At 44.0% G+C, this 27594-nt stretch overlaps 2 protein-coding genes across 2 annotated transcripts in view; both read right to left on the bottom strand.

Moving 5' to 3' along the window:
- crocc2 (ciliary rootlet coiled-coil, rootletin family member 2) overlaps positions 1–13555 on the bottom strand; it is a gene marked incomplete at both ends in the record, with an annotated part of 87515 nt that extends 73960 nt beyond the window's left edge. Inside the window, 4 exon segments of the mRNA XM_084308395.1 lie at positions 7250–7280; positions 9270–9385; positions 12679–12841; positions 13496–13555. Coding sequence (XP_084164521.1) covers positions 7250–7280; positions 9270–9385; positions 12679–12841; positions 13496–13555 — 370 coding nt within the window.
- Positions 13556–18748: 5193 nt separating this feature from the next.
- klhl30 (kelch-like family member 30) lies at positions 18749–27594 on the bottom strand (the record flags this gene model as incomplete). The annotated part of the gene is made up of 7 exons (XM_084308393.1): positions 18749–18991; positions 21978–22123; positions 22655–22843; positions 24744–24899; positions 25107–25193; positions 26468–26660; positions 26821–27594. 7 exons carry the CDS (start codon positions 27592–27594, stop codon positions 18749–18751), a joined length of 1788 nt encoding a protein of 595 aa, XP_084164519.1.

The following is a 27594-nucleotide window of genomic DNA, read 5'->3' as shown; positions in this document are numbered from 1 at the left end:
CATACAGTATATACCCCACACACACAAACGCTGTGTTTAAGTTATTAAATCATAATAATTGTCCAAATCTCTTTCACAAGTACATTTCGGACAAGTAAGTTTAGCTTTCTGACAAGTAAAATATCTGAGCCACTTGTCCGAAGGCTCAAAAAGTTAATGTTAAGCCCTGCTAGCCCTGCTGACATTTAACAAGGAGTGGAAAACACTGTTTGATGTTCTCGTTTAAAGCCAGGTAACACAAGGAGCCTAGAGAGTTGAGCAGGCTTTAACCCTTTCACTACCACACTACAGAAGGTTACCACACTACAGTGCAAGTCCTGTGCAAATCAGCTGGCCCCGGTGTTTACAACCATATTCAATCTATCCCTGCCTGCTTCAAGGTGTCCACTATAATCCCTGTACCAAAAAACTCCTCCCCAGCAGGCGTAAATTACTACAGACCGGTGGCACTCACCTCTGTGGTCATGAAATGCTTTGAGAGGCTGGTCAAGGACCACATCTGTGCCTCTCTCCCTAGTACCATGGACCCACTGCAGTTCGCATATAGGACAAACAGGTCCACTGGCGACGCCGTCTCCCAAGTACTACACAACACCCTATCTCACCTTGACAGTCAGAAGGGGGGCTATGTGAGATTGCTGTTCATTGACTATAGTTCAGCTTTCAACACCATAGTCCCCACCAGACTGGTTGACAAGCTGATCGATCTGGGTCTGAGCTCCGCCATGAGCGCCTGGATCCTGGACTTTCTAAGTGACAGGCCCCAGGCGGTCAGGGTGGGGGGTCATACCTCCAGCACAATCACCCTAAGTATCGGGTCCCCCCAGGGATGCGTTCTGAGCCCCCTGCTGTATTCACTGTACACACATGACTGTGTGGCCAGGTTCAGCTCCAACTCCATAGTGAAGTTTGCGGATGACACGGTGGTGGTGGGGCTGATCTCTAACAATGACGAGAAGGCCTATCGGGAGGAGGTTGATGAACTGGCACACTGGTGCCGGGATAACAGCCTACTCCTGAACATTGGTAAAACCAAAGAGCTGATCGTGGATTTTAGGAGAATACAGCAGGGGACACACACGCCACTGTGGATAAATGGGGCTATCGTGGACAGGGTGAGCAGTTTCAAGTACCTGGGAGTCCACATCACAGAGGACCTGACATGGTCAACACACATAGATTATGTGGTGAAAAAGGCGAAACAGCGCCTCTATCACCTGAGACAGTTAAGGAAGTTCAGAGTATCGGGGAAGATACTCCACTCCTTCTATTCCGGGGCTGTAGAGAGCATTCTGACTGGAAACATCACTGCCTGGTTTGGAAACAGCACGGCACAGGACAGGAAGGCCCTCCAGAGAGTGGTGCACTCAGCAGAGCATACTACGGGTATTTCACTACCACCCCTGCAGGACTTATACAACAGGAGGTGCAAATCCAGAGCCTGCAGAATAATGAAGGACCCTCACCACCCCAACAACAGCCTGTTCATGCTGTTGCGGTCAGGCAAGCACCTACATACACATGCAACGAGAACAGAGAGGCTTCGGCTCAGCTTCTTCCCCCAGGCCATCAGAACACTGAACACTGATCTCTCCACCCACAAGTACACAATGAGCACACACACACACACACACACACACACACACACACACACACACACACACACACACACACACACAACACACATGCTGCAATCGCTTTAAACAAAATGTCACTTAAAACAAAATGGAAAAGTCACTTTAACACTTTGAGCGCCACGCCGTGTTTTCCTTTTTACCCCCTTGAATGCCACGGTCCACTCCCAATGTTAACGTTAATATCGCCTAATCTATGTTTTAAATTATGGCTATGTGTCTAATCTGCCCGTCGCTTATCAAAGAATCATTTTCCAGTCAGTGTTGTCAAGGCAGATTGGTTTTTTATCGCTTCATTTCCGTTTGAGAGCATTTTGAAAAGCACCCGTTTTCAGGTGAAAAACAACATATTCTATGATAATCGCCTTTTACTGGAATATTCCAGAACGTTGATATTTGTCGGCCTATTTATGAATCGTTTTCAAATAAACGCTAGATGATCAATAGTATACGTGCACGCACGCACGTTCGAGCCGCGTGCTGATAATAGCTGCTTTCATTTCCTCATGGATTTTACAGTGAAACAGCTAGAGCACATATCACAAAAAAGCTTACATCTCCTCGAAAACGAGTCTGATTATCCTAACACTGATAACATAGATTCCTTACCTGACATCAGATGGTATCCAAATGGTATATTCCAATTCCTGATCACCATTCGAATATCGATAAGTATATTGATCTAACGTGTATACAGTAGAACTCATGATCGCCGTGGCTCAGAGGATCCAGAATGAACTCTGGTAACTCCGGCTGCATCAGTGGACTGGAAAATGTGGACTGGAATGTTTTTTTTCCCCCATCCATTTTCATTGAGTCCATTCCAAAAGGGTGATTTACCATCTGGGAGACGATAGGGGGCGCTTTTTTCACATCTGATCGCCGGCGGCCCCTGGATTTCCAACGGTAGGCTCGGATGATGCAATATGATTTCAGATCGCTAAAAAAATATAAAATAAAAATTTCCGAGAAAAGCTGTGACGTGGCTTTCAACGTAACTATCGTAAACCCGAGATTAGCCGTGAGTGGCAATCAAAGTGTTAAAGGAATGAAGAATATAAAAGTCACTTTAAAGGATAACTCCACTTTTTTTTTAAATTAGCTTATTTAACATCTTCCCTGGAGTTAGACAAGAAGATGCATACCTTTTTTGTCTCTGTGCGTGCATTTTAGCTTTGGGAATAGACGCTCCGTTAGCATAGCTTAGCTTCATCACTGGAAGTGGGGGAGGACAGTAGCCTTACAGTGCCTTACAGTGTATTGCAAGGTCTGACATTGACCAAACTTGATATGCATGACCTTGGTGGGCTCTAGGTCAACTCCTGAAAAGGGGGTCAATGTCAGACTTTGCAATCAAAAGTTAGGGGGCTAATAACCCTTGCCATAATTTCAGTGCGCCCCTAACTTTTGATTGCAAGGTCTGACATTGACCCCCTTTTCAGGAGTTGACCTAGAGCCCACCAAGGTCATGCATATCAAGTTTGGTCAATGTCAGACCTTGCAATACACTGTAAGGCACTGTAAGGCTACTGTCCTCCCCCACTTCCAGTGATGAAGCTAAGCTATGCTAACGGAGCGTCTATTCCCAAAGCTAAAATGCACGCACAGAGACAAAAAAGGTATGCATCTTCTTGTCTAACTCCAGGGAAGATGTTAAATAAGCTAATTTAAAAAAAAAGTGGAGTTATCCTTTAAGGAAAGAACAGATGTGGTTCTTGAATAGTATAGTTTAGATATAGTAAGTATAGCAGAATGACAGAGTTAAAATTGTATATTGTATAGTAGTGTACACATAGGAACCAGTGCCTTCTCAGGAATTTAGTATGTCTATTTTATCATGCACATCTTATGTCTTCTTATTACCTGTTATTTATGTCTATTTTATTATTGTATTATTGCACAACCGATGCAGGCATGACCACCCGCATTTCACTGTATGCCCTGGTATGTATGTGACAAATAAACCTCTTGAATCTTGAATCTTTACAGACCGTTAACCGTCTGTAGTGTGGTAGTGAAAGGGTTAACCTTCTGTAGTGTGGTAGTGAAAGGGTTAACCCTGTCGTGTGGCAGTGAAAGGGTTAACCTTCTGTATTGTCACAGTGAAAGGGTTAACCCTTTGGTAGTGTGGTAGTGAAAGGGTTAAGGCAGCATTTCTCAAATGGGGGGGGGGTATTGCAAAGGGGGTACGTGGGAAGATTTCTTAAAAATGTATTAAAAAAAGACAAAAAGAGAGCAAGCTGTGTCACAGAATCACGACACATAATGGTTTTGTAAAGAAAAATCCATACACTGATTAAATATCGCTAAATCATCCCTTTTTCTGTGATGCTATTTCCCACGTTAGAACAAGAGACGTATAATAGATGGGCTAAAAAACATGAGAGGGGAGGTGAAGAAAGCAGTCAAGGGGTCCTTGGCAGGAGAGATTACTAAGAGGGGGTACACAAGCCAAGAGAGAGAGAAAACTACTGCTTTAATGGAATACTTTCATCAACATACTGGACTGGGATGGGCTTTCGAGCACATTTTCTCTGGAAAGAGACTTTTTTTTTTTTTACAATTTCGTGACAGCTGAGAAAGTCAGAGTTAGCTGGCGCTATTCCATTGGAACTGCAGCATGGATGAATGGGTTTATACAGGCAGGAAAAACAAACTGAAAACAGAGGGAGGGGGGTGTTGGGAGGGGGCAGGGTGAGGAGGACAGTAACACAATCCCTAAAAACAGACTTTATCTGCTCCAACCATGTTTGACTGGGCCTTATGAACAAACCCAGAGGACTTTACGGATCTCACTGGGATCTGGCAAATAGCTTTTTGGTGTCAGAAGTCTCTGGGGTAGGTTCAAACCCCCCCGTAAGAGCTTATCTTTGTCTGCCTGGTGACTGCATTCGCAGTGTTGTGCAGCCAATCCCCTCGAGCGTACAGCCGGTAGGGTACCAATGCGTGGTACGGGCCTGAGAAAGCGCAGGCTGGCAGATGTCCAAAAGCAACACAGAGGGGTTCAGGGTTCAACTCGACGTGTTCTCGCGTCTCAAGAGACTGTGCAGCCCTGAAAACTGGGCCAAGGTTTATCCTGGTTCATCAGCAAATTTCCTGGGTCACCACAGAGATCACAGTGACTTAACATAAAGACAGAGGAGGGCTTTCAGAGCCCAGGTGGGACTTGACACCAGTGTTGCTGGAAAGGTCTTCTGTCAGGTCTTAAGGTCTCGGGGCAAGTGTGGGAGGCGAGGATGGGGGTGGGGGGTAACTATACTCCCAAACTGTCAGGCAACTCTGCGGTGGACCTGCTTTGATTGGCACCTTGACACTATGAGCAATATAGATGATGGTTTCCAGAAGAAGAAAAAAAATCCTTAAGGTTAAACATGATATCTGGCATTGACCCCCTCACACACACTAGGTAAAAAGGCACAATATTGTTTAGCTCAAACTTAGAAACAGCTTTAAAAGTCAGCCTTCTATCCCATTACAGTAACCGAGGACGATATACTGTAATAGGTGGTGACTGGGGAGTGATTAAACACAATTTAAGGACACAAAGTCTTTTTGGCAATGTCTTACACATGTCTTTAATGCTGGCCAACGTATCGGTGCTACAGGCAAGTGAAAACGCAGAGCTGAGGGACAGCGCATGCTACGCCGTCTGTGAACCTCCAGGGAAATGGCCCAGAGCTACACAGAGACACAGTAAAGAATCGTGGAAGAAAATAACATCTTTATGTCCCAAAGTCTGTAATGAATGTGCATGTAGCCTAGTAAACGGTGTACTTGACACGCCGGTATGCAGTACTGTACTGCAACGGCTAATAACCGCTCACAAAACATCAATCCTTATCACAGAGAGACAGGGACAAATTGCTAATGTCAAGAGATTTATTGACTGTAAAAGTTCTGAATGTTTCTTATGGGCCGTTTCCACTTCCTTTATAACTGCCTGTTAATCATATAAGTTATGAGGGGGGACGACTGAGAAACATGTGGCGGATATGAATGTTTTCCAATAGCCCGGGTTATTGTTACTGTAGATAGATACTACTACAGACTGCCGGGTCCTGGCTGGCTGCGTTCTCAGGAGCAGCTGAGGACACTGACTGTCCTAGACGTGGACCTTAAAAGAGGATGACAAATTAAGTGGATCATATGCTGCAGTGATATGTGATCCCTGAGGCCTGAACAGGAGGAGGGAGGAAAGGCTGCGTGTGTGTGTGTGTGTGTGTGTGTGTGTGTGTGTGTGTGTGTGTGTGTGTGTGTGTGTGTGTGTGTGTGTGTGTGTGCGTGTACGTGTGTGTGTGTGTGTGTGTGTGTGTGTGTGTGTGTGTGTGTGTGTGATTCACAATAAGCGTGTAAAGGCTAAAAAGCGAAGAGGAAAGTGTCTTACGAGTCTCTGCGTGCATACCGTAGTCGTAGTCAGTGAAGCCAGCACCACGTTTCTCTAGGGCCGCTGATTTGTACACAGCGTAACCCTCTGAGGTCTGGGCTATTTTTGTATTGCCCCCCCCCCCCCCCCCCCCCCTGATTCTGGGCTGCCAAGCAATCACGGTGCTGGGAGCTTTTGGTGGCACTCGACCAATAATACCACGACTTGCATTGTTCCATTGACTTTTGGTGGCACTCACCAATAATACCACGACTTGCATTGTTCCATTGACTTTTGGTGGCACTCACCAATAATACCACGACTTGCATTGTTCCATTGACTTTTGGTGGCACTCACCAATAATATACCACGACATGCATCGTGTTACATGTGTTATTTCCCCTCATTCTACATGACCAAACTACAAGCACAGCTATGGGGAATCTGTCCGCGCTTACCCTGCCCCCTCTCGCCCCTTCACATACATCAGCCAAGGTCCTTTCTGTAGGACCTCTGTTGCCAAATTCTCATTTGTTTATCAAGGTGCAGTGATGTGGAATGATATACAAAATCTAATAGAAACATGTTCCACTTTAAATATATTTAAAAGTAAGCTTAAAAAAGAACTACAGATCCTGTAGTCTATAGTATCCATGTGTATTTGTGTAAAGTCTTTTTAATTTTTTCCCCCAACATTATAATAGTTGTATAATGCTGTATTGTATGTATCTGTGTGTATGAGAGAGGGATATGCGCATGTGTTTGTGCATAATGTGGGGGGGGGGGGGGGGTTTGTGTAGTTATCCTATATAGGTTTAAGAGGGGAGGTAGCTTATAAGCCCTTGGGTTTTTTTACCTTTCCTGCACATTTTAACTGTTCTTCTTTTTACTTATTTTATTCCAGAATGTATGTTTGTAGGTGCGAATAACAATAAACAAACAATAAACAAATGTGTGTGTGTGTGAACATCAAGTGTTATAGCTACACACCACGCGTTATTTGTTTTCTGTCTCTTTGGCGTATTTTCACACCTCCAACATATAAACAACATAAATATGCTATATATAAGCCTAGCTAATTAAGTGTTATTTATAGCCTTGGTTTTAAAATAAGCTCCAGGAGTGAAGCAAGTGGGGGGAGTTCATTAGACTTAAGCAACAGAAAGAGGCAGTGTTATCACAAACGGCTGCTTTGTACACTATGAAAAATGAGCTTTTTCTTCCATGGCCCCTGGGGGGGGGGGCCACTGACCTTCACAATTTTCTCCCCAGAACAGCAGCCACTAGGCGGAGAGGGGGAGCGACCACACAGGGGTGGGTCGGGCGGCGGGGGACGGAGGGTTATGAAGGGAGACGGTGGACCTAGGGAGCACAGGGGGTCTGACTCTGCCTGGACAAACCACAAGGAAACCCTTCATGAACCTCCCCTCTTACATACACTTATGTAGACACACGCACGCACACGCACACACACACACACACACACACACACACACACACACACACACACACACACACACACACACACACACACACACACACACACACACACACACACACACACACACATAATGGAAGGTCTGGTAACTCAAAATTTGTAAGCAGTAATTCCACATTTCAATTAAGAGGTCAGAGGAATTACGCAACATAAAATATAAGTTGACACTTGTTACCAATTTACATCATTCATTCATGAAAGTATGTCTGTTCTCCGTTTTTTTTTTTTACTTTCCAATTTTAAACTTCAAACGGAGGTAAATACAGTTACAGGTACATGTGACACAAGCAGCTCCGTGCTCCTCGACGGCGCTGTTTGTTTATTCAGCTCCAAAGGGTTTTCCCTGCTGGAAAAGCTGGTGCTGCACTAATGTTTGCTGTAAGCATATTCCATTTCAAAGCTACGTGATCCCTTCCCAGTCAATGCTCCAGTGTGGCTAACTTTCTTGATCTCGTCCCGAACCAAAACTGTACACAGACCCAATTACCATCCACATTACACACTCCAAATCAGAGGAGAGAGAGAGAGAGAGAGAGAGAGAGAGAGAGAGAGAGAGAGAGAGAGAGAGAGAGAGAGAGAGAGAGAGAGAGAGAGAGAGAGAGAGAGAGAGAGAGAGAGAGAGAGAGAGAGAGAGAGAGAGAGAGAGAGAGAGAGAGAGAGAGAGAGGAGAGCGCTGCACTGGCCGGGCCCCTCACATTATCAGCGACATTTTGCCCATCCAGCCTCACCCGCCGAAACCACCAAGTAGGATTATGAAAAGCCTTTTCCGAAGGAAAAGTGGGAGGCGATAGAAATTGAGATGCAAGTCATCGTAGAGACTGCAAGGTTTCAAAAACAACATAATTATGATGTATGGCATCACGGTTTTCCTACACGTGCAGTTCAACGGCAAAGGGATGTGGGTATGCGGCAGTGGCAAGGGAACAGAATCATCCTGGATGAAATAAAATAAACAACATTCCAGGAGATGGAATCATCCTTTAATTTGTTTTGATCAGAGCTAACCGATTCTATTAGAATAGCACGGCCGATGGACTAATAATATTCCACGTGTCCTTGACAAATTGATGGATTGATGCTCCCATGCAACCTCAGTGGATAGAAAATGGATATTGAAAACGTTGTTATGAAAGCGGACACTGCTCCCTATATGGACGGTGCATGACACTCAGAAAGTTGGAACATTCATCACATGCCCGTGAAATGTTCACCCAAACGATTCCTTTGCCATGGTAACACATCGACTTCCTGAGTGGTCAAGTACTAAACCAAACAGCGATCGCCATGACAATATTATCAAACATTCCGCGGCTGTCTTAAAGGGTAAGTTCACAATTTAGGACGCCTGGCTCTATTTGGTACTTACTGTCCCAACAATCTTGTCAATCAGTGGAGTCCTCTCTCAGCACAGTCCATGCTGTTCTTCATACTAGATAACCACAGCTCTGGCTAAAAAACTAATGGGAAGTCAACAGGGCCAGTGTGCTCCAGTCTGTACCAGCCCTGGGATGAACATTGAAACCTAATTTGGGTACATTGTGGAGTATGTTTCAGTGGAGCTGCGAGCATCTAGTATGAATCAGCATACATGTATTGTGCTGAGAAAGGACTCTTCCCAGTGAGTGGTAGATAGGAAATAGAGCTATGGGTGCAACATTCTGAATGTACCCTTTAAAATGGACCAGCCAAATGATCATTTAAGAATGTGTACTTGCATGGGAATGGCCATTCTATCAATTCAAGTTCTATGCATGCTCCCCCGTGCTTCTCCTACCCTGTCTGTGAGAGTCGCCTGTTTGGCCCACAGCTGATCCCGGTCCAGTCGACCCTGAGTCAGCTGGTCCCTTAGCACTCTGTTTTCCTCCAGCACACTGACCTCAGAGCTGTCACCTGGGGTAAAAAGAGCACATTAGGGAGACGGTTTCGACTTGACAACATAAACATTCTAAATGGACCCACGTTTACTTCCTGTGTATCAATAACTGACAGAAAGTAAACATGGGTCCAAGTTGGTCCCCTAGCAACACGATCCCAGTGAAGCCGTCATTAATAGAGGGGAAACTAGTTTCATATTCAGAGTATTTTACCCTTTCAAGGATGCGTTTTTTGGGGAAATTTTCTCAGAATTATAGACCTAGAATGTTGTTTTCAAAATTCTAAACTCACAAGTGAGATTGTACACATGAAAGGGTTAATAGCCACACAACTAAAGGGCAAATTAATGTGTTATCAGTACATAACGTTTGATCGATACTGTATCTTGTAAACTTGGCTACATAATGAAAGCAAAGACATGGCCTGTGAATTTAAAGGTGCTATATATAGATAACATTCAGCCACTAGGTGTCACACTAGAGCAACAGCATGTAATGTATCCAATGAGGTGCATTCCACATGGAGAAATGGGAAGTAGGGAGGGATAGGGGATACATGCCTGCAACATGTAAACAACATTAATTTTGGACCGGCAATTTTTTTTTTAATTATACATTTATTAATCAATATTTTGGGGAGGGGGTAATACTTTTATTCCCATGTATTATTTAATAAATAAATAAAAAAAAAACAATACATAAAAAAAACATACATAATGCTATCTATAGCACCTTTAACCCTTTACCGGCCAAGTAACCATTTTTGGCCACTTCCCCATACAATATATTTAGCCAGGTGGGAGAGGGGGGAAATCTTTAATCTATAAAAAAAACTTCTTCCAGCCAATCAGCACAGGTCAGGTATGACACAGCTATTGTCACCATCCCATCTGACCAATCAGGATAGACCCTGGGGATCTGCAACTTCCTTCTTTTCACCACAGCAAAAAAAGAAATGCAAATTTTTGCACCTGCTTCTACTCTTCAAAATCCATTTATTTCCATTATTTAAGTCATGGTGAATTGATAACATTTACTCATTTTTGCAGTTGAACAATCATTGTAAAGGATGGGATAGGTGTTTTTTGCATAGGATTAGTGAAATCAGGATTTGTTGTTACAGTAGCTAAAAAGTGGTGAAGCCATAAACGGTCATATGCCCCTTCAGGTGAAGTGACATAGTGTCCATTTTTAGACATATGCCCGATGCATCTAGTCAGTCACACTTAGGGTATTACTTCTACCATGTAGTGCCATGTAGTACCCTGTAGTACCATGTAGTGCCATGTAGTACCCTGTATTGCCATGTACCCTGTAGTACCTTGCCATGTAGTACCCTGTATTGCCATGTAGTACCCTGTAGTGCCATGTAGTACCATGTAGTACCCTGTAGTCAGGGGCGTAGCTGTAGATTCTCGGCCCCATGAAAGAATGTATTTGGCCCCCAGTGAATCGAGAATATTTTTTTGGCCATTTATTTATTGATGAAAACGCATAATATGGTTTTTACCTATACATTCGGATCAGCAGTTCAGCACCTGGACTGTTGGTGGGTGAGCCTAGTAAAGGATGTCGCATTGCGTTCATCTTCAATGAATGGACCAATGCAATAGTCTACCAAAGCCCCCCCCCCTCTCTCTCTATATATCTCACACACACACACACACGCACACACACACACATACACACACACACACACACACTTCAGAAACAAACATAGTATCAATGAGAGCATCAATAATACACCTGAGTGATGTCTAGTAAAAAAATAAAAAATAAAAAATAAATGTGCCCCCCCCCCCCCCCCCCCCCCCAGTGCTGGGCCCTTGGAATCATCGCTCCCCCCCCCCCCCCAGCTACGCCCCTGCCTGTAGTACCCTGTGTAGTACCATGTAGTATCATGTAGTACCCTGTAGTACCATGTAGTATCATGTAGTACCATGTATTACCCTGTAGTACCATGTAGTATCACGTAGTACCATGTAGTTATAGTTTTGTCCGCTATTCTTCTTTGGGCCTTTATCGGCAGCGCAAATTCAAGAAAACTCCCAATACATTTTCTTATTTATTTTATGTTATGAATCAGCCTGCCAAGTTTCATAGATATGCCCCCTAAGGAAAAATATGCCCCATAGCCCCCACATTTTAGGGTACCGGTCGAGGGCCTGTTCACGGACACTTCGGTTAACCTTAACACTTTAACTGCCGGGAAACGCTTTACAGCGTCATTCCCGGCCATGCTCAAGTTGCCGAAGGACGCTGTACAGCGTCTTTAATATCAGTATTTCAAAAATCTGTGATCGGATTCATATTTCCCCTCCGCTGGCCTGAGATCCACCAGGAGGACCCACTGAGCTCTCTGGCGGTTCAGGAGTGCCATCTGGTGGCCGATTGGCGCAATCGCCAAACAGGAAGTGCTGTGGAGGTTGTGCTGGTCGGCCATATTACTTCCGGGCACTCGGTTTGGCTGCCGGCACTCTGGCTCGTCACATTATATAGCGATCCATTGCCAATAACTCGATAAACAACATGATTTGGACGTATATAGTAGTATACAAGCTGGAAATGGTTCATCAGGATAAACATCCCATAATCGAAAACGGTCTACACCACGCTGATCGTCCAACGGCGCGAGGAAGATCCGGTAAGATTCAACGTTATTTTTGAACGTGTTCCATATAAACTGTTATGATGAACATATGACCCACACTAGATGAATGATATAACGCTGCCCACGGAATTATAAACGATCCCCCGCCCATCCGGTCATCATCAGATCATACGTAGATCATTCTAGAAGTACGTCCAATTGAAATTTTTTATATCGCCCCGATTGCCATCAAACTGTATTTCATCATCAATATAATGCATTTGGGGCTATAGATCACGTTCTGGAGAAAGCTGCAGAAAGAGATGAAAACATACTTATACATTAGACTATACTTTACTATGAATATGTGAATGAAAAGGTTTAACGTTGCTACACAATGAACAATACATATAGGACTTTGAATGGGCCCTAATAATGGCAATGTAGCAATAGAATTTAAAAAGTTATAGCCATGCAAAGAAGGGGTACTTCTCCATAGACAAATAGAGCCGGCAACCTATGGTATATAATGAATTTAACCCATGGCACCCAAAGTGTTAATTTACAGGGGGAAATAAAATAAAAATTCTTCAAAATTTTAGATAACTTTTGAAATAGCACCAAAATAACATTCTATAGTTGAAATTGTGAATTTCCAGGTATTTCAAGAAGTGACCGGGTAGCGTGACCGGGTAAAGGGTTAAGTGTCTCCTCCCTACCAGCAGGCTGCAGTTCTGCCTCTGCCAGGTTCCGGGTGATAATCTGACGGATGCGGGTGGTGACGGGTGTCGGGGAGACGTCGGGGTCCCGTGCATCCCCTCGTAGTGTCAGGTTATTTCCCTCTGGGCTCCCCTCGGGGTGGAGGAGAGACTCTTCCAACTTCTACAACCAGTCAACCACCCACCCAAACAGTTGATAATCACACAACAACCAAACTATACAGTCAATATCCAACTCATTACATGCTTTTTCGTTGTTAATATAGAGGAATGAATACTTTATTTAACAGATTGCAGACAGAATGGGTACAATACAGTACGGCTCAATACACACAATTGTTAAGGGGATGCAGACCAGAGAAAGACGTTTGTCTTGTTTACATCAGGGTCCCCCATTTTCAATTCATAGTGAGAAGACGACATAAACAGCAAACAAGTCAAATGTTAACGTGCTCTGTTCGTTTCGGTTTATTATTGTTCTGCCTGTCTCTACATTTCACGGGTAGCTACAGCAGTGTGTTCTTACGAGGTCAAAGTTGGCCCCTGTCCCCGCAATGAGGTAGCTCGTTTATTTGCGTGTCACTCTGGACACACGACACCTGACCTTGCACGCTGGGGCTGCTGTATTCCTCTGTGTATATCTGTGTCTCTTCCTAAAGTTACAGTCAGATGTAACGTCACGGTAAATCGGAAACGAGTCCAGTGCAACATCTAGACAAGTAACACGCTAACGTAACCTCTAATTATGGCCTACGTTGGTCATGTTTTCCTCGACCGCTTCAATCACAAGACCAACCCACTATATAAATAACCAAACCTGAATCACAGCCTCCAGTCCGGGCGACGATGCATCTTCTCGGTCCCCGTGAGAACTCATTTGATCACAACACGTTTGTAGGCTCCTGTAGTTGAGAACGTAAACATGAAGCAGTCCAGCTATGGTCTCGCGGAGGTTTGGTAAAAAAAAAACTAAATGCAAAACGAGGATGTCATAAAAATCATCCAATGGAAAAAAGATAAAGCAGTTCAGTAAAAAACAGTTGCATTCAATTATAAAGTCTATTCTTCCCCCCAGATAAAGAAAATACTAGCTTAAAGAGTTGCTATACAAGTTTTTGCTAGCACCAAACTTTAAAAAGAGATTGCCTGCAATTAGTTCGAGGCAAATCCCAGCGGAGGTTGTCAAGGGAACCAGACGCTCCTGAGCGTTGCCATAGAAACAGAATGGTGGCGTGGCTGTTTCCATGGTTGTAAAGACGCACTGGCAATGCTACAGTCGATACTATGGATACCAGCGGGTTAATGATCAAAGCATTTGCCAGTGCAGTGTTGTGATTTTTTTTTTTTACCATTTCAGGTGTTACGTTTGGAGTGTTTCTTGCTCATCATTAGAATGTTTAGATCTCAGAATTCTCTCATGTATGAGATCATACACCCGGGAGATTTACAAACACATTGGTTGATATGCAGTTCACAAATACTTTTCAAATTGATTGGTTCATAATTTTAGTAAATATTATCGATCCATAAATTGGACCTACTTGATCAAATTGAACAAAACGACAATGTCGACAATCAAGACAGTAGGCTACAAATAATTTTCTACAAACGTTTATTGATTCAACAAAGAGGAAAGGCAGATCTCAAATGAAAAACAACACAAAAGTATAAATAAAGAACAACCAAAAAATGAGAGCAAAAAAAAGATTCAGAACACATGAGGGTCAAGTATCTTGCTATTCTAGTTCACAATGACATCCCTCGTAATCACGTGATTAAACATTCCGCATGGTTGCAAATGTCAGAGAGGCATGTGTGTGCACTATGATCCATAGAGACAGAGCTCAACGAGTCACTCTCTGAAAACCACCTTCTCTGGAGGGGAAACCATCTGTGCGGTAATGCAACCCAGGTGAGAACCTAACTAACAAAATACCTGTAACTTGTTAAAAACATAAAATATCAGCGTGTCAAAGCATTATTGTAGCACCCTGTGTCTACCAGAGAGCAAGATATATTGACAAACAATATACTGTCAATATCTCCAGGTTAGACACACCAGGCCTCCTGTGGTGGTTATGGCAAAAAATTGTTTAGAACTAAAGTGACAATGGGGCAAGTTAGCGGTTAGCAAGCTAACGTTAGTTAGGTGTTAGCAAGCTAGTCAACTAAGAAACTTGCAAACGTAATACTGTATGCTATAGCTTTCTGATTGATCTTTTAATGCTTACCATGACTTGCTGCACACATTAATTTAGCATATTCTTGCTGTGGTGGCTCACATCTTATTGCCTATATCCACTTCCCTGTCATTTCAATACTGGTCTATGCTGGTTAGTGCTGGTGTGATGTTGGTTTAGCTGGTGGACCAGCATGGACCAGCACCAAAACACAACATGCTGGTCTTTGCTGGTATAACCAACACGCATTATGCTGGTCTTTGCTGGTCATGCTGGTTTTGATTGATTGATTGAAAACTGTATTAACAGATTGCAGAATTGGTACAATACAGTACATCTCAATACAAACAACTGCTAAGAGGATGAAGACCAGAAAAATACTTTCATCTTGTTTACATAAGGGTCCTCTATTTTCAATTAATCAAGACATTTAGAGACATAACAAATTGGTGACAAGCTATGATGGTCTATGCTGGTTTTTATAGCAGAGTTTGCTGTTCTTAAAGGTTAATTTCTTTGGTTTGGAAGCGTACGAAAACTTAGTTCTGGATTCTTTTGCCTGTTGGCAGTACATCCCACCACGCAGTATATTTGAGGTCTTTTTCTGACATCTGCTAGCTGACCAAAATGACAAGGAAGCACCGTCACACAATACAAAGTCAATAGAGAGAGATGGAATGTTTTCCCCTCTCTGTGGGCGGGACCTATTTGCGCTCTGTCTCTATGTCTCTGTCATATTAGTGGCAGGGTAGTGGGTACTGGTAGGTGAGGTGTGTACAATAAGAGGTTTCATGTTTGCTTTGAGAGGGTTCATGGTGAGGTCATCGATGGGGACTCTCCCCATTGTATTACAGACTACATCGTGTTTGCATTGTACCCATAGATATATATAAAGACTAGATGGCGCAAGGTGGAGTCTCCCACTTAGTTCACCGACGGCCATCTTGCTACGGTGCTACTGCTTTAAGGTGAGTGATCTGCACAAACAAAAATACTCTTAACTCGCTGAAATCTTGACGGATTTACAAGCGGTTTGGTTTATTACAAACGTTATTAACGTGGCTTGGAATGATGATTCTTGTTTGGAAGATTTTTTTTATATGAAAGTCCATTATAAGTATGCAGTATGATAACTACATCCCTGACGTTAAACCGAACGGTTGAACATTTTGCAAGCTATGGTTGTTTCAATAGTACATGCACTATAGACATTCATGTTATGAGTAGCAAGATGGCCACCATGTGGCAATGTCGGTCTCCGTTGGCCAGCAGCGCAGGTGAGTCATCTAGTATTTATGTACATCTATGATTGTACCCACCAAAAAAGGTACGTTGCCTTCCTAATAATAAGCCCTGGATTAATGAGGATATTAAAACCCTGCTGAATAGGAGAAAGAGGGCTTTCATGGCAAGGGACAGCTGCCCAAGCCAAGGTGTCCACAAAGGCTGTCCAGAAAGAGCTCAAGAAGGTATTTTGGGCAGCCATGGACAGCTACAAGGACAGACTGGAAGGTAGACGGCCAACAGTCCCAGAGAGGTGTGGAAGGGTGGGTCTGGGGAGAATAACTGGCACAGCTGTTGTGGAGTCTCTGGAGCATGCAAATGAGCTGAACTTTCAACAGGTTAGACCACATGTCCCCCATGAACCCCCAGCACCGATGCCCCCACCTCTCCCCTCCCCCAGCCACAGAAGCTTGTCCCCATCCACCAGCACCAATGCTCCCACCCTCTCCTTCCCCCCCCCCCAGGCCCAAATAACAGCAGTGGTCATGGTCCTGCAGCACCTCAAGCCCCAGGTAAACATTGGTGTGTGGAGGATGCCATCATCTACATACATGCTCCACAGAGCCTACCCCCAGCTGGAGAGGCGGCACAGTGAGAATCATGTCCTTTGATTTCTCCAACACCTTCAAAACCATCCAGCCATTACGGCCAGCAGAGAAGCTCTTGGTGATGCGGTTGGGCCTTGGCCAGATGGCCTGGATTACCAATTACCTCAACAACAACAAGCAACACCGATGCCCCTAAAGGAACTGTGCCGTCACCCTTCCTGTGTTCACCATCTACACCTCAGACTTCTGCTTCAACTCAGGAGTTCTCCAATGACTCCTCCAGTTACATCACGGACTACAACAAGGAGGAGTACAGAGCCCTGGTGGAGTGCTTGGTAGGGTGGTGTGACAACAAATCACCCCCAACTCCGATCACTATCCGAGGGGAGGAGGTGGAGGTGGTGGACACCTATAAGTTCCTGGGAGTACACTTGAACAGTAAACTGGACTGGTCTGACAGCACAGAGGCCCTCTACAGCGAGGGTGAAAGAAGGCTGTTCTTCCTGAGGAGGCTCAGGTCCTTCAACACAGGCAATAGGCTGCTGCAGTCATTTTACCAGTCTTTGGCCTCGGTCAGTCCGTTGTGCCAGTAGCCATCAAGCTCCACAACAGAGGCCAAGGATTCCCTTGGTTAACTGCTGGAGAACTGTTAGAACAGATTACGGTTACTGAACCCTGCACAGACTCTGGTGCACTCTGCACAAGGACTCGCACATCATTCACTCATTTATTCACATCTTCAATCATATCTGTATACGCACATTTGTATTTATTGATAATCAGTTGAATCAGTTTATTTATACCAGGATAGACGAAGACTCTGTATGTATGAGTATTGTATATTTGTACAGGGTAGACTTAGGTTAGCTATATATATATATATATATATATATATATATATATATATATATATATATATATATATATATATATATATATATATATATATTTGTACCTGGGGTCGAGTGAACACACGTCGCACCTGTCCATAGATCCATTGCAGACCTTTATCCTTACTTTTGTTTTTTCATACTATATTTTTATTCTTATATATTATCCTGCCTGTACCCCTCCTCCCCCTCTCCTATGTATTCTCACCTGAAACTCGTATTATAACTTTGATACATCTAGTGATCTGTGCATGAAAACAATTTTTTTCAGCGAATCTCTTAGTTTATACAGCATATTGCGCTGTCAGAACAGTCTTAGGTTTGCAGGTTAAGTATTTAATGTTCCGCTACCTAACTTTAATGCCCAGCTCAGCTGTTGAAATACTTTCAACTCGAGCAAATGCCGTTCACGCCGCCTAGAGCGAAGCTGCGTCTGTTTGCCTCTTTCTGCGTCTTTCAACTGACTTTGTATGCATTCGCGCCGCCTCTAGATTTGACAGGTAAACTGTCAAAACTAGGCGTTGTAGGTCAAATATGAATTAAGATCCAGCCATTGCATATCCTATTTCTCACAGAAAATGTTGTCAGTAACATATTTCATTGAACCATTTAGGTGGAAAAAGAGAACGTTTACTGCTGTTGCGGTATTCCAAAAGCCCCTCCTTCCCACACGTTGGATTAGGGACGACAGTGGCTCTGCAGATAGAGCGTTTGTCTGGTAAGGTTTCTCGGTTCGATTCCGGCTCCTCCCTGCAATGTGTAACTGCTCTCGATCAGCAGGTTGGGCACCTTTGCGTGGTCGCCTCCGCCGTCGGCGTGTGAATGTGTGAGTGATTGGGTGAATGTGAGGCACAGGTTGTAAAGCACTTTGGATAAAAGCGCTATATGAACGCAGTCCATTAAAAATGCAGTCCAATCGGATCAAAACACACATTTGTAAACAAGGTGCAGTACCAACTATTTTGCCTAGAGATCGTAGTTTCCCCACTACTACAGATATAATTTCTATGGTGAAGTGGATGTACTGCAATCCCCCCTATCCTAAGTTTAATGGCAATTAGGCTGATACAAGTCAAATCTAAAAAGAAAGGCAAGTAGTATATACTCGGTTTACCTGAATGCGCCCTTATCTGCAACCATTGATTTCTTAGGAGTCGTTAGTTTAGGTTTAATTCATGGGGAAGAGGCCGGGCCACTGGGATGGGTCGAGGAAGATGGAGCAGGTCCCACTGTAGAACCAGAGTCTGGGCAGGAAACCCACCACCTTCCACGTGTTGGAGGCCCGGTTGTAGGCCTCAACTTCTACGCCGTAGTCCCCCTCCATACCCTTCCAGTGTCCCCCCGTGACAAACAACTTTCCATCCAGCACCACCAGGCCTCCGTTCTCATGGAGCATGTGGAGGTACTGCACCTGTGGGAGAAGAGTGGGCAGAGTGAATATGACAGGGAAAAGGATAGTTGTGTCAAATTGGTTTGGGCTTTTTTTGCTGTAGAACCCATGACCCGTGAAGTTTGCATTCAACAGCTAATGTCCCATTCTGATGCATTTGGTACGCAAGAGGCTTTATTTTGGGTTTGACAAAACATTAAAACAAAAGTTAAATGTCAAAGAGATTGCCGGTAATGATGCTCACGAAATGTACGAAATGCACTATGGAAGATCGGCACCCTGTGGCCATGAGAGGTAACTGCACCTTGTTTAAACGTGGTGGATAAAAGAAAACGGCAACTAAAACATATATTTCTTGGGTAAAACAGGGTAACGTTGGGCACTGTTTGTGTTGTTCACATTACTCTACAAATGAGACTGAATCCTGGTCGTGCCTCATATGGACAATGTGTTTCATGCATTGCTGTTGGGAGGGTTTTCTCTTGTTCAACAAGCCTGCGTCCCTAACGCTTTAGGCAGTAGTGGAAGTAGAAATACCCAGATAAAATAGTACTCTGGTAAAAGTAAAAGTCTCCATTCCAATTTTTTTTAAGTATTTGACATCTAGTGTACTTGTGTATCAAAAGTAAAAGTATGCATTCTACATGATGTTTTGTGTATTCCAGTGCTGGGAAGTGTTCAAATCTCGAGCCATTGACCTTTAAAGGTTATGTAAAAGTGGTATGTGGTCCAGTTATGCTGCTCTGATTAAAGGTTATGTTAAAGTGGTATGTGGTCCAGTTATGCTGCTCTGATTACGTCCTCTTGAAGTTGGCAGGCTTCAAATCTGAAAGTACATAACCTTCACCAATTCTTGCCATGCTTTCTATGCAAAATATTTTTCTTCAAAGTAACTAGTAACTGATGGGTTCAGATGAATGTAGAATCTAGAAATGTGCTCCATTTCCTTTGAAACGTAGTGGAGTAAAAGTACAAAGTTCCCTGAAATGAAAATACTCCATCTCGCGATTATGCTTAAGTAGAGTACTTGAGTATACGGTACATACAGTTAGTTACTTTCCACCACTGCCTTTAGGCCGCTGCTACAGTAAATGGCAGTGTTGTAGTCGAGTCACCAAATCTCGAGTCCCCAGTGTTCGAGTCCAAGTCTGAGTCCCCAAAGAAGAGCCCGAGTAGAGTCCGAGTCGAGTCCCCATTACCCTAGTCCGAGTCAGAGTCATCAAGGTTGAGTCCACTCCACTCTGGCAGTCAAAGAGCTGACATACAAATAAAAAAAGGTCTACATTAAACATAAATGACACAGCGGTCACCATTTCAAAAGGGAGTTTATTTACTTTGTGACACAATAGCCAAACACTATGCACTAGCCATCAATATCTTATGCCAAATGATTAGGGCCTTTTACAAAATATTTAGTGCTGTCAGGCGATTAAAAAAATGTATCTAATTAATTACAGGATTTGTAATTAATTAATCGAATTAATCGCATTTTAATCGCATAACCATTTTATGCCTGATATTCTATATTCTATAATCATATTTCAAATTGCATGTGTCCGGATGGCAGAATTCAGTACTGTATCTACAAAACCTTCTGTTTAATCATCTTCCATCTATTAATTTGCTTAGATTTTTCAGGTCTGGTCAATTTGAGCATAGTGTTATTCACAGTCAAAGATAAAAAAAAAAATCATTGATATTCTCATTTGGTTCATTACAATTTACTCAAGCCTAGTAACAGACACAGTATTTCTGACACTGGGAATACATTCCCTGAGATCCATAGATCAGATCCTAGAATCAGATACCAAGAACATGCAAATAGACCATATAAAAAAAGTCTGTAAATGGGTATTCTACGTTCTTATGGAATGAATGAGATAAAAAAATAAATGTTATTTAAATGTTATTTATTTTTTGTAATTGAGTAAATTTTCATAATGCGATAATTTGCTGTGTAATTAATGAATCTAATTAACGCGATAAATTGACAGCCCTAAAACAATTATAACAAATAACAGGCAGGCAGAAAAGTGGCAATCTTTTTTACTTGAACTTGAGGACTGGATACTTTTTTTTGCAACGCTTAGCTTTATACTTATAGCACATGCATGAGCCTGGTCTCTTTTGAAAGATAACAACTTACTGAAGTTACTAATGCAAAAAAGTAAAATCACTTTTAGTGCCAATAGAGTAACAGAGGTCTGAACTTGAGTTGAACTTGTGTAGTCAAATTTGTCTTTAGTGGTTGCAAGATTCCATATTCCAGCATAGAGGTATGAGCTGGAAAATCCTGCGGTTCCATAGCCTGAAGTCTTATGTAGTACAGGTCCAAATTTTATAAAAATCCGTTCAGAAATTAGTCTTTGAGAGATGTTTTGGTAAAACCGATGCCAAAAAAAAGCTTTCCAAAATCCATTTCCTCATCCACCGCTGTGCGTTCTGAAGTCCGATTCGCTTCTCATTAACGCTCGTCAACTTTCACCTACTTCCTATATTTGCACCCCCCCCCCCCCCTACGTGGGGGTATCGTTGGAAGCGTACACTCGTTGGCTACAACGCTGACCAATAATCTTTGCCATCAGCCATTGGTCAGCCATTGGTCAGTTCTGAACATATAGTCCGGGGTGGTCATCATGACGTGCAGCGCGTAAAAAGACACTCGCCTGACATATCGCCATGTAACTCGAGAACCGAGGCACGGATTTGGTCAAGTAGGTGGCGTTCGAACGGCAACAAATAGATCATTCGAATGGTATATTATATGTTCAGCGAAAAATGCAGCCCGAGCTGGTAGACGCTTGCAAAGTGCAGTGACTTGCACGCAAGTGCTCGGCGGGGACGTATACGCTATGAGGTTAACAAGTCTGAGTCCTCATCTGCACCTTCCGAGTCGGAATGCAGTCAATGCTCGAGTCCAAGTCCAAGTCGATTCACGAGTCCTGAAAATCAGTCCTGGACTCGAGTACTACAACACTGGTCAATGGCATGGAGTTTGTAAGTGTACCTTCTCCCACATGTTCGCCCGCGGGTCATAAACGTAGACCTTCTTGGTGTTGTCTGCGATCAGATAAATGGCCCCGTCCACAGAGACAGCGCGCGGGGAGGACAAGTACTTAGGTATGAAGGGCGAGCAAATAATACTCCAACCGTCTGGAAGACAATAAAGATACAAGTAAATTACATTAACAATTGCTAGGGACATTTAAACAACACACATCTCTTTCTAACACACACACACACTATCTCTCCCCCTCTCTCTCTGTCTCTCTTACCATCACATACGCACACACACAATCACATGCACATGACCTTCACTCCCAGACACATCCATCTACACACACTACCCCCTCTCTCTACACATTATGTACGTCAATGCTCCACTTGTTTTGTCTACTCTCCTGTATAAATACTTTGTTAGCTCGCCATTCTACAGAGATCTAGGCTATAGGGCCCATTGCCACAACATGTCACTCTGTCAGTAAACTCCATCCTTAATTAAAGACTCTTGTCCACCTCTGTGAATAATATCAGGTCAAATGATTCCACATCAACAATAAATAACAAAAAGGACAAGATGAACATTCAATGCAAAAATACGTTTGTGTTCACTCTGAAATAATACGAGACACTGGTATAATATTGTAATGATACAGTTATGATGATTTCTTTAGTCATATCTACCTATGACAGGGTTGTAGCATTGCATGGTCAGTGCGTTGTACTTCACTGCACACGAGCCAATAACGTAGAGCTTCCCGTGGCATGCGGTGGCGGCGAAGTTTGTCATGTATCTCAAGGCGGGGCAGGTGACGCCCCAGGTGTCACTGTAGGGGTCGTAGTGTTCAACCTCAACGTAGTCCAGTGTTGTACCTGAAGGAGGAGAGTGTTGACTGTGATTGGAGGTGGGATTCCCACTTTCCAGGACATTTACACCAGGCGTTGCAGGGCCAAGGCTAAGAGAATAGTTAAAGACTCTAGCCACCCAAACCACTGCCTCTTTGCACTGCTGCAGTCAGGCAAGCGCTACCGGAGTCTCATGGCCAGTACAGAGAGACTCTAAAAGGAGCTTCTATCCCTAGGCCATCAGGATGCTCAATGACTATATGCAACACTAACCCATCCATCTACATTAATTGCACACACATCGACATGCATACACTCACTTTAAACAAACAGTCACCTTTAACATCCACCTTAGACACTTTTAACACTACACCATATGTTATCTATTTATTACAAAAAGATTTGCACTACATCCATACGTCCTATTTGAACATTTATTTTGCACCTCATTGTTTGCATTTGTACTTCATTTTGTACTTTAGGTTGTATATTTTGTTGTTTGGACTTAATTCTTTTAACTTTTTTACAGTATGAAGCACATTCTCAGGGGGCTCATACAGAACCAAGCATTTCACTGTAATGTACATGTACTTTATATGTGAAAGAAATATATATATATTTGCGCGAGCGCCCGTCCCATCTCTGGTCTTTGGAAAGACCACAGATGAGGTCAGGAGTTTGAGTGTATGCGGTGACGAGTACAATTTACTTTTGAGTGTCCATAAATAACTATTAAAATATCTGCGTTTTAACACTACCACTTTATATATACATTTGATGTTTATTTATTTTTATTGTTTGCATACGAGGTGGTCTGCAAATGTTCTTGATAACAATCTAGTGGTCCGCATAAACAAGAAGTTTAGGAACCACTGATCTAGACAATATCTAAATATGCGTTCTATGTGTAGGACTAGGGCCTGGGCGGCCAGAGCATCTAACTGTTCTAACAGCAATATATAATCCATTTCAGAAGCAGAACGCACACAATAAGTTATAATAATAATTATTGAAACGTTTTAAAGTCGTATTTGGGGGCAATTGACCAATGGTAGGCTTTTTTCTTTTCATCTGGGTAAGAGTTTCTTATCTGGGTAAGAGTGCTCTCAACCACTCTTAGAATTGGGTCTTGCCTAAGAGAAAAGCAAAAATAAGAAAACTGAAGCTGAATCCCAGGTAAGAACAAAATAAGAAAAAATGCTAGTTAAGAACAAAATAAGAGGAAATCCGTTTTCTTTTATTATTATCTTTTTCCTCCTTCTTTTTCCATTTTTCTCCCATCCCAATGTTAGTCGTTATGCCAATTCCCAATCCTGGTCATTGCACTCTACCCCCTACCGTCGGTCTGGGAGGGCGGAGACTATCACATGCTTCCTCCGACACATGTGTACCACTACCCACTCCAGCCCACCGCTTCTTTTCACCTGGCAGCGCAGACTCTCACTGGGAGAGTGTAATGTGTGGAAGGTCACACTACCTCTCTTAGATCCAGCCCTTGCTGTGCAGGCGCCCCGACCGAACTGTAGGAGTCGCTGTTTACAACGACCAAGACCCACCCTCGCCGGGTTTCCCACCCGCTAACACTGCCAATTGTGTTAGTATGGACGGTCGGCCAACCCGGAAGCATCACAGCTGGATTCGATCCCACTGTCTCTGTGGTGATTTCTGATTTTAGACTGGTGGTAGACAGACGCTTAGTCTGCTGCACTACCTGGCCGCCGAGGAAATCTGTTCTTATATTGCTTCGTGAATGAGGCCCATTGTTTTTTGGTGAAGTTCCCCTTTAAGCGTCTACCACATAATTTTTCAGAAGACAACCAGCCAGGCCATCGAAGGGCAGATGAAGCCTGTAGAGTTCACGACAGTTTCCCGTTCTGCCGCCACTCTTGAGGAAACACAAAAAAGGACAGCGTTTATTCTCTCATACCTCCGATGACGTAGATCTCTCCGTTAAGCGTCGCTGAAGTGTGGTTAGTGCGAGCTCGAAGCATGGGAGCCACGGTAACCCACCTCCCCTCGCGAGTGATGTACTTCCAGGTCTCTGTGGTGGACCAGGTGTTGGTGTTTGAACCCCGCGAGCCCCCTGTCAAGACAAGACAACAGCACTTTTGTCTAAAATCAGAGAACACTTTATCGGGTATGAGAAACGAGTCCCCTCAAAAAACATTTTTCATTACACCCCCCACCACCACCCTCCCCCTTTGCCCACATTTCCACATAAAAGTTTTTGTGTTTTGAGGGTTTACACACACAACACACACACACACACACGCACACACACTTTACCAACCTGTGACATAGACGTCATTGTTCAGTGAGACCAAGGAGTAGCCCCACTTGTTAGGGTTGGGGAAATTCGGGAGCTCATGCCACTCGTCTGTGGGGGAGGACAGAAGAGAGGAGGGGAGGCGAGGTGTTACAGAGAACCACAGTGAGCCAGGGGGTGGAAAACAGACCAAAACACAGCAAGGGGAAAGAATACCCTTTCACTGCCACACGACAGCCGGTTAACCCTTTCACTGCGACAATACAGAAGGTTAGCCCTTTACTATCACACAACCGACGGCGATGCTCCATCATTAGCATCATTAGCTCCGCGGATGATAAACAACTATATCCATGCATAAACTGCATTTACATTTTGTAATTTAGCTGACGAGAACTGTTCTTTATAGAGCTTCTTCTGCTTGACAAACCAAAAGTGGATTTTCTTCTAAAAAGGAGACTAAAACAAAAAATGTATGCATCTCATATCAGATGCTATTGTGGTTTATGCCATTTCAGAACCTTTGATACTTTTTAGTTGTTGTTGTTGTTGTTGTGTATTTTTGACAATTTTGTTTTTGTTTTCATTGTAGGTAGGTTTATCGTTATTCAACTTATTTTTGGATCTTTATATTTGGCCTGTTTCACCTTTTCTGTTCTACTGATGGTGTGATTTTGATTATTGTTTGTATTTATTGTTGTTGTTATTGTTTTTGTGTGGACCCACAGGACCACTTTGTGGAAGCTAATGGGGATCCAAAAAAAGAAACAAGAATATATTATTAGAACTTAGCTAAGCCCCTTGTGGCCTAGTGTACGTCCTCAAAGGTCAGATGACATACAGTACATCTTGTACATAAATATTCACTCAATTGCTTTTAACCTTTTTTGAAAGATGCAGTGACCTTTCTGTCCTTTGAGACCTTACTCTACCATTTGAATGCACTCTAGAAATAAACACAAAACTTAAAACTTCAGAGTGAGTAAGGGAGATGTGTTTACGGGTCTTTGTGTTGAGGAAACCACAGTAAGTAAGGGAGATGTGTTTACGGGTCTTTGTGTTGAGGAAACCACAGTAAGTAAGGGAGATGTGTTTACGGGTCTTTGTGTTGAGGAAACCACAGTAAGTAAGGGAGATGTGTTTACGGGTCTTGGTGTTGAGGAAACCACAGTAAGTAAGGGAGATGTGTTTACGGGTCTTGGTGTTGAGGAAACCACAGTAAGTAAGGGAGATGTGTTTACGGGTCTTTGTGTTGAGGAAACCACAGTAAGTAAGGGAGATGTGTTTACGGGTCTTGGTGTTGAGGAAACCACAGTAAGTAAGGGAGATGTGTTTACGGGTCTTTGTGTTGAGGAAACCACAGTAAGTAAGGGAGATGTGTTTACGGGTCTTTGTGTTGAGGAAACCACAGTTCCTGGGCAACAGCCTTTGGTCTCTGTCCCGTTCCTCCTCGTCTTCATCGTCATCTTCGTCGTCGTCTTCCAGAGAGCGGCCTCCCATCACGAACAGCACCTCCTGCAGGTTGGGCAGTGGACTCTGCCGCGTGCCCGGGTCAGTATAACCCGGCGCCACGTCCATCTTCCGGAAGAGAAGAGGTTGTTGTTAACCATTTCACTGCCGCACTACCAAACGTTTAACCCTTTCGCCGCGACAATACACAGAAGGTTAATGAAAATTTAAAATGCAAATAACAACATGAAAAGTATTGGAAGTGTGTAGTAGTCGTCGACCCACTAACCTCCTTCTGAGCATCTTCCACAGCCTGCCTGCAGCTGGGAGAGGCCTGGATCAGCTTGTCCTTCAGTAGCTTGTCCGCTAGGTAGGCCGGGCTGAGGAAGGAGAGGCGAGCGAGCGCCAGGAGCTCGGGGAGGTGGCGGAGACGGGATTCCTCGTTGTGCCCGACCCACGCCAGCGCCGCCTCCACCCGGGTGCACTTTGAGCGCGTGTGCAGCCCCTCATTGGACAGACAGGCCAGCAGCCGGTCCACCTCCAGCAGCTGGAACTCCTCCCCGTGCTGCACGGCCTCAAAGTTCTCCAGGAGGAAGGCCCAGGCCTTGGCCACCACCTCCGGGCAGCCGTGGATCTCCCCGAACTCCAGGATCCCCAAGCAGTTGGTGGCGTCGATCTGGTGCTGGAGGTACCGGCTGCACACGGTCCGCACCGTCTGGAACTGCAGCTGGCTGGAGGTGCAGATCAGTCCTTCTACGTTCCCCTGGTTGATCGTCAGCTTGCCGGTGTAGGCGAACTCCAGCAGGTAGCCGAGGATATCCGGGTCCACGTCCTGCAGCTCCACGCGGGCGGCGATGCTCTCCACGAACTCCCCCGAGAACATGGTGCGGAAGTACATGCTGCAGAGGGCCAACACGCCGCGGTGGCAGGGGAAGTCCCGCCCCCCCGCGCTCAAAGTCACGTCCACCAGTTTAGGGTGCGAGCAGAGGGAGCGCAGGCCCTCGAGGATGCTCTGGGGGTGGGAGGCCAGGCAGTAGTCCAGGTCGTCCACATTGCGCACCAT

This window comes from Notolepis coatsorum (genome assembly GCF_963971535.1).
Source record: "Notolepis coatsorum genome assembly, chromosome: 2".
Taxonomy (NCBI): Eukaryota; Metazoa; Chordata; class Actinopteri; order Aulopiformes; family Paralepididae; genus Notolepis; species Notolepis coatsorum.
The sequence above is the reverse complement of the archived record's forward strand: the minus strand, read 5'-3'. Positions and strand labels throughout refer to the sequence as shown.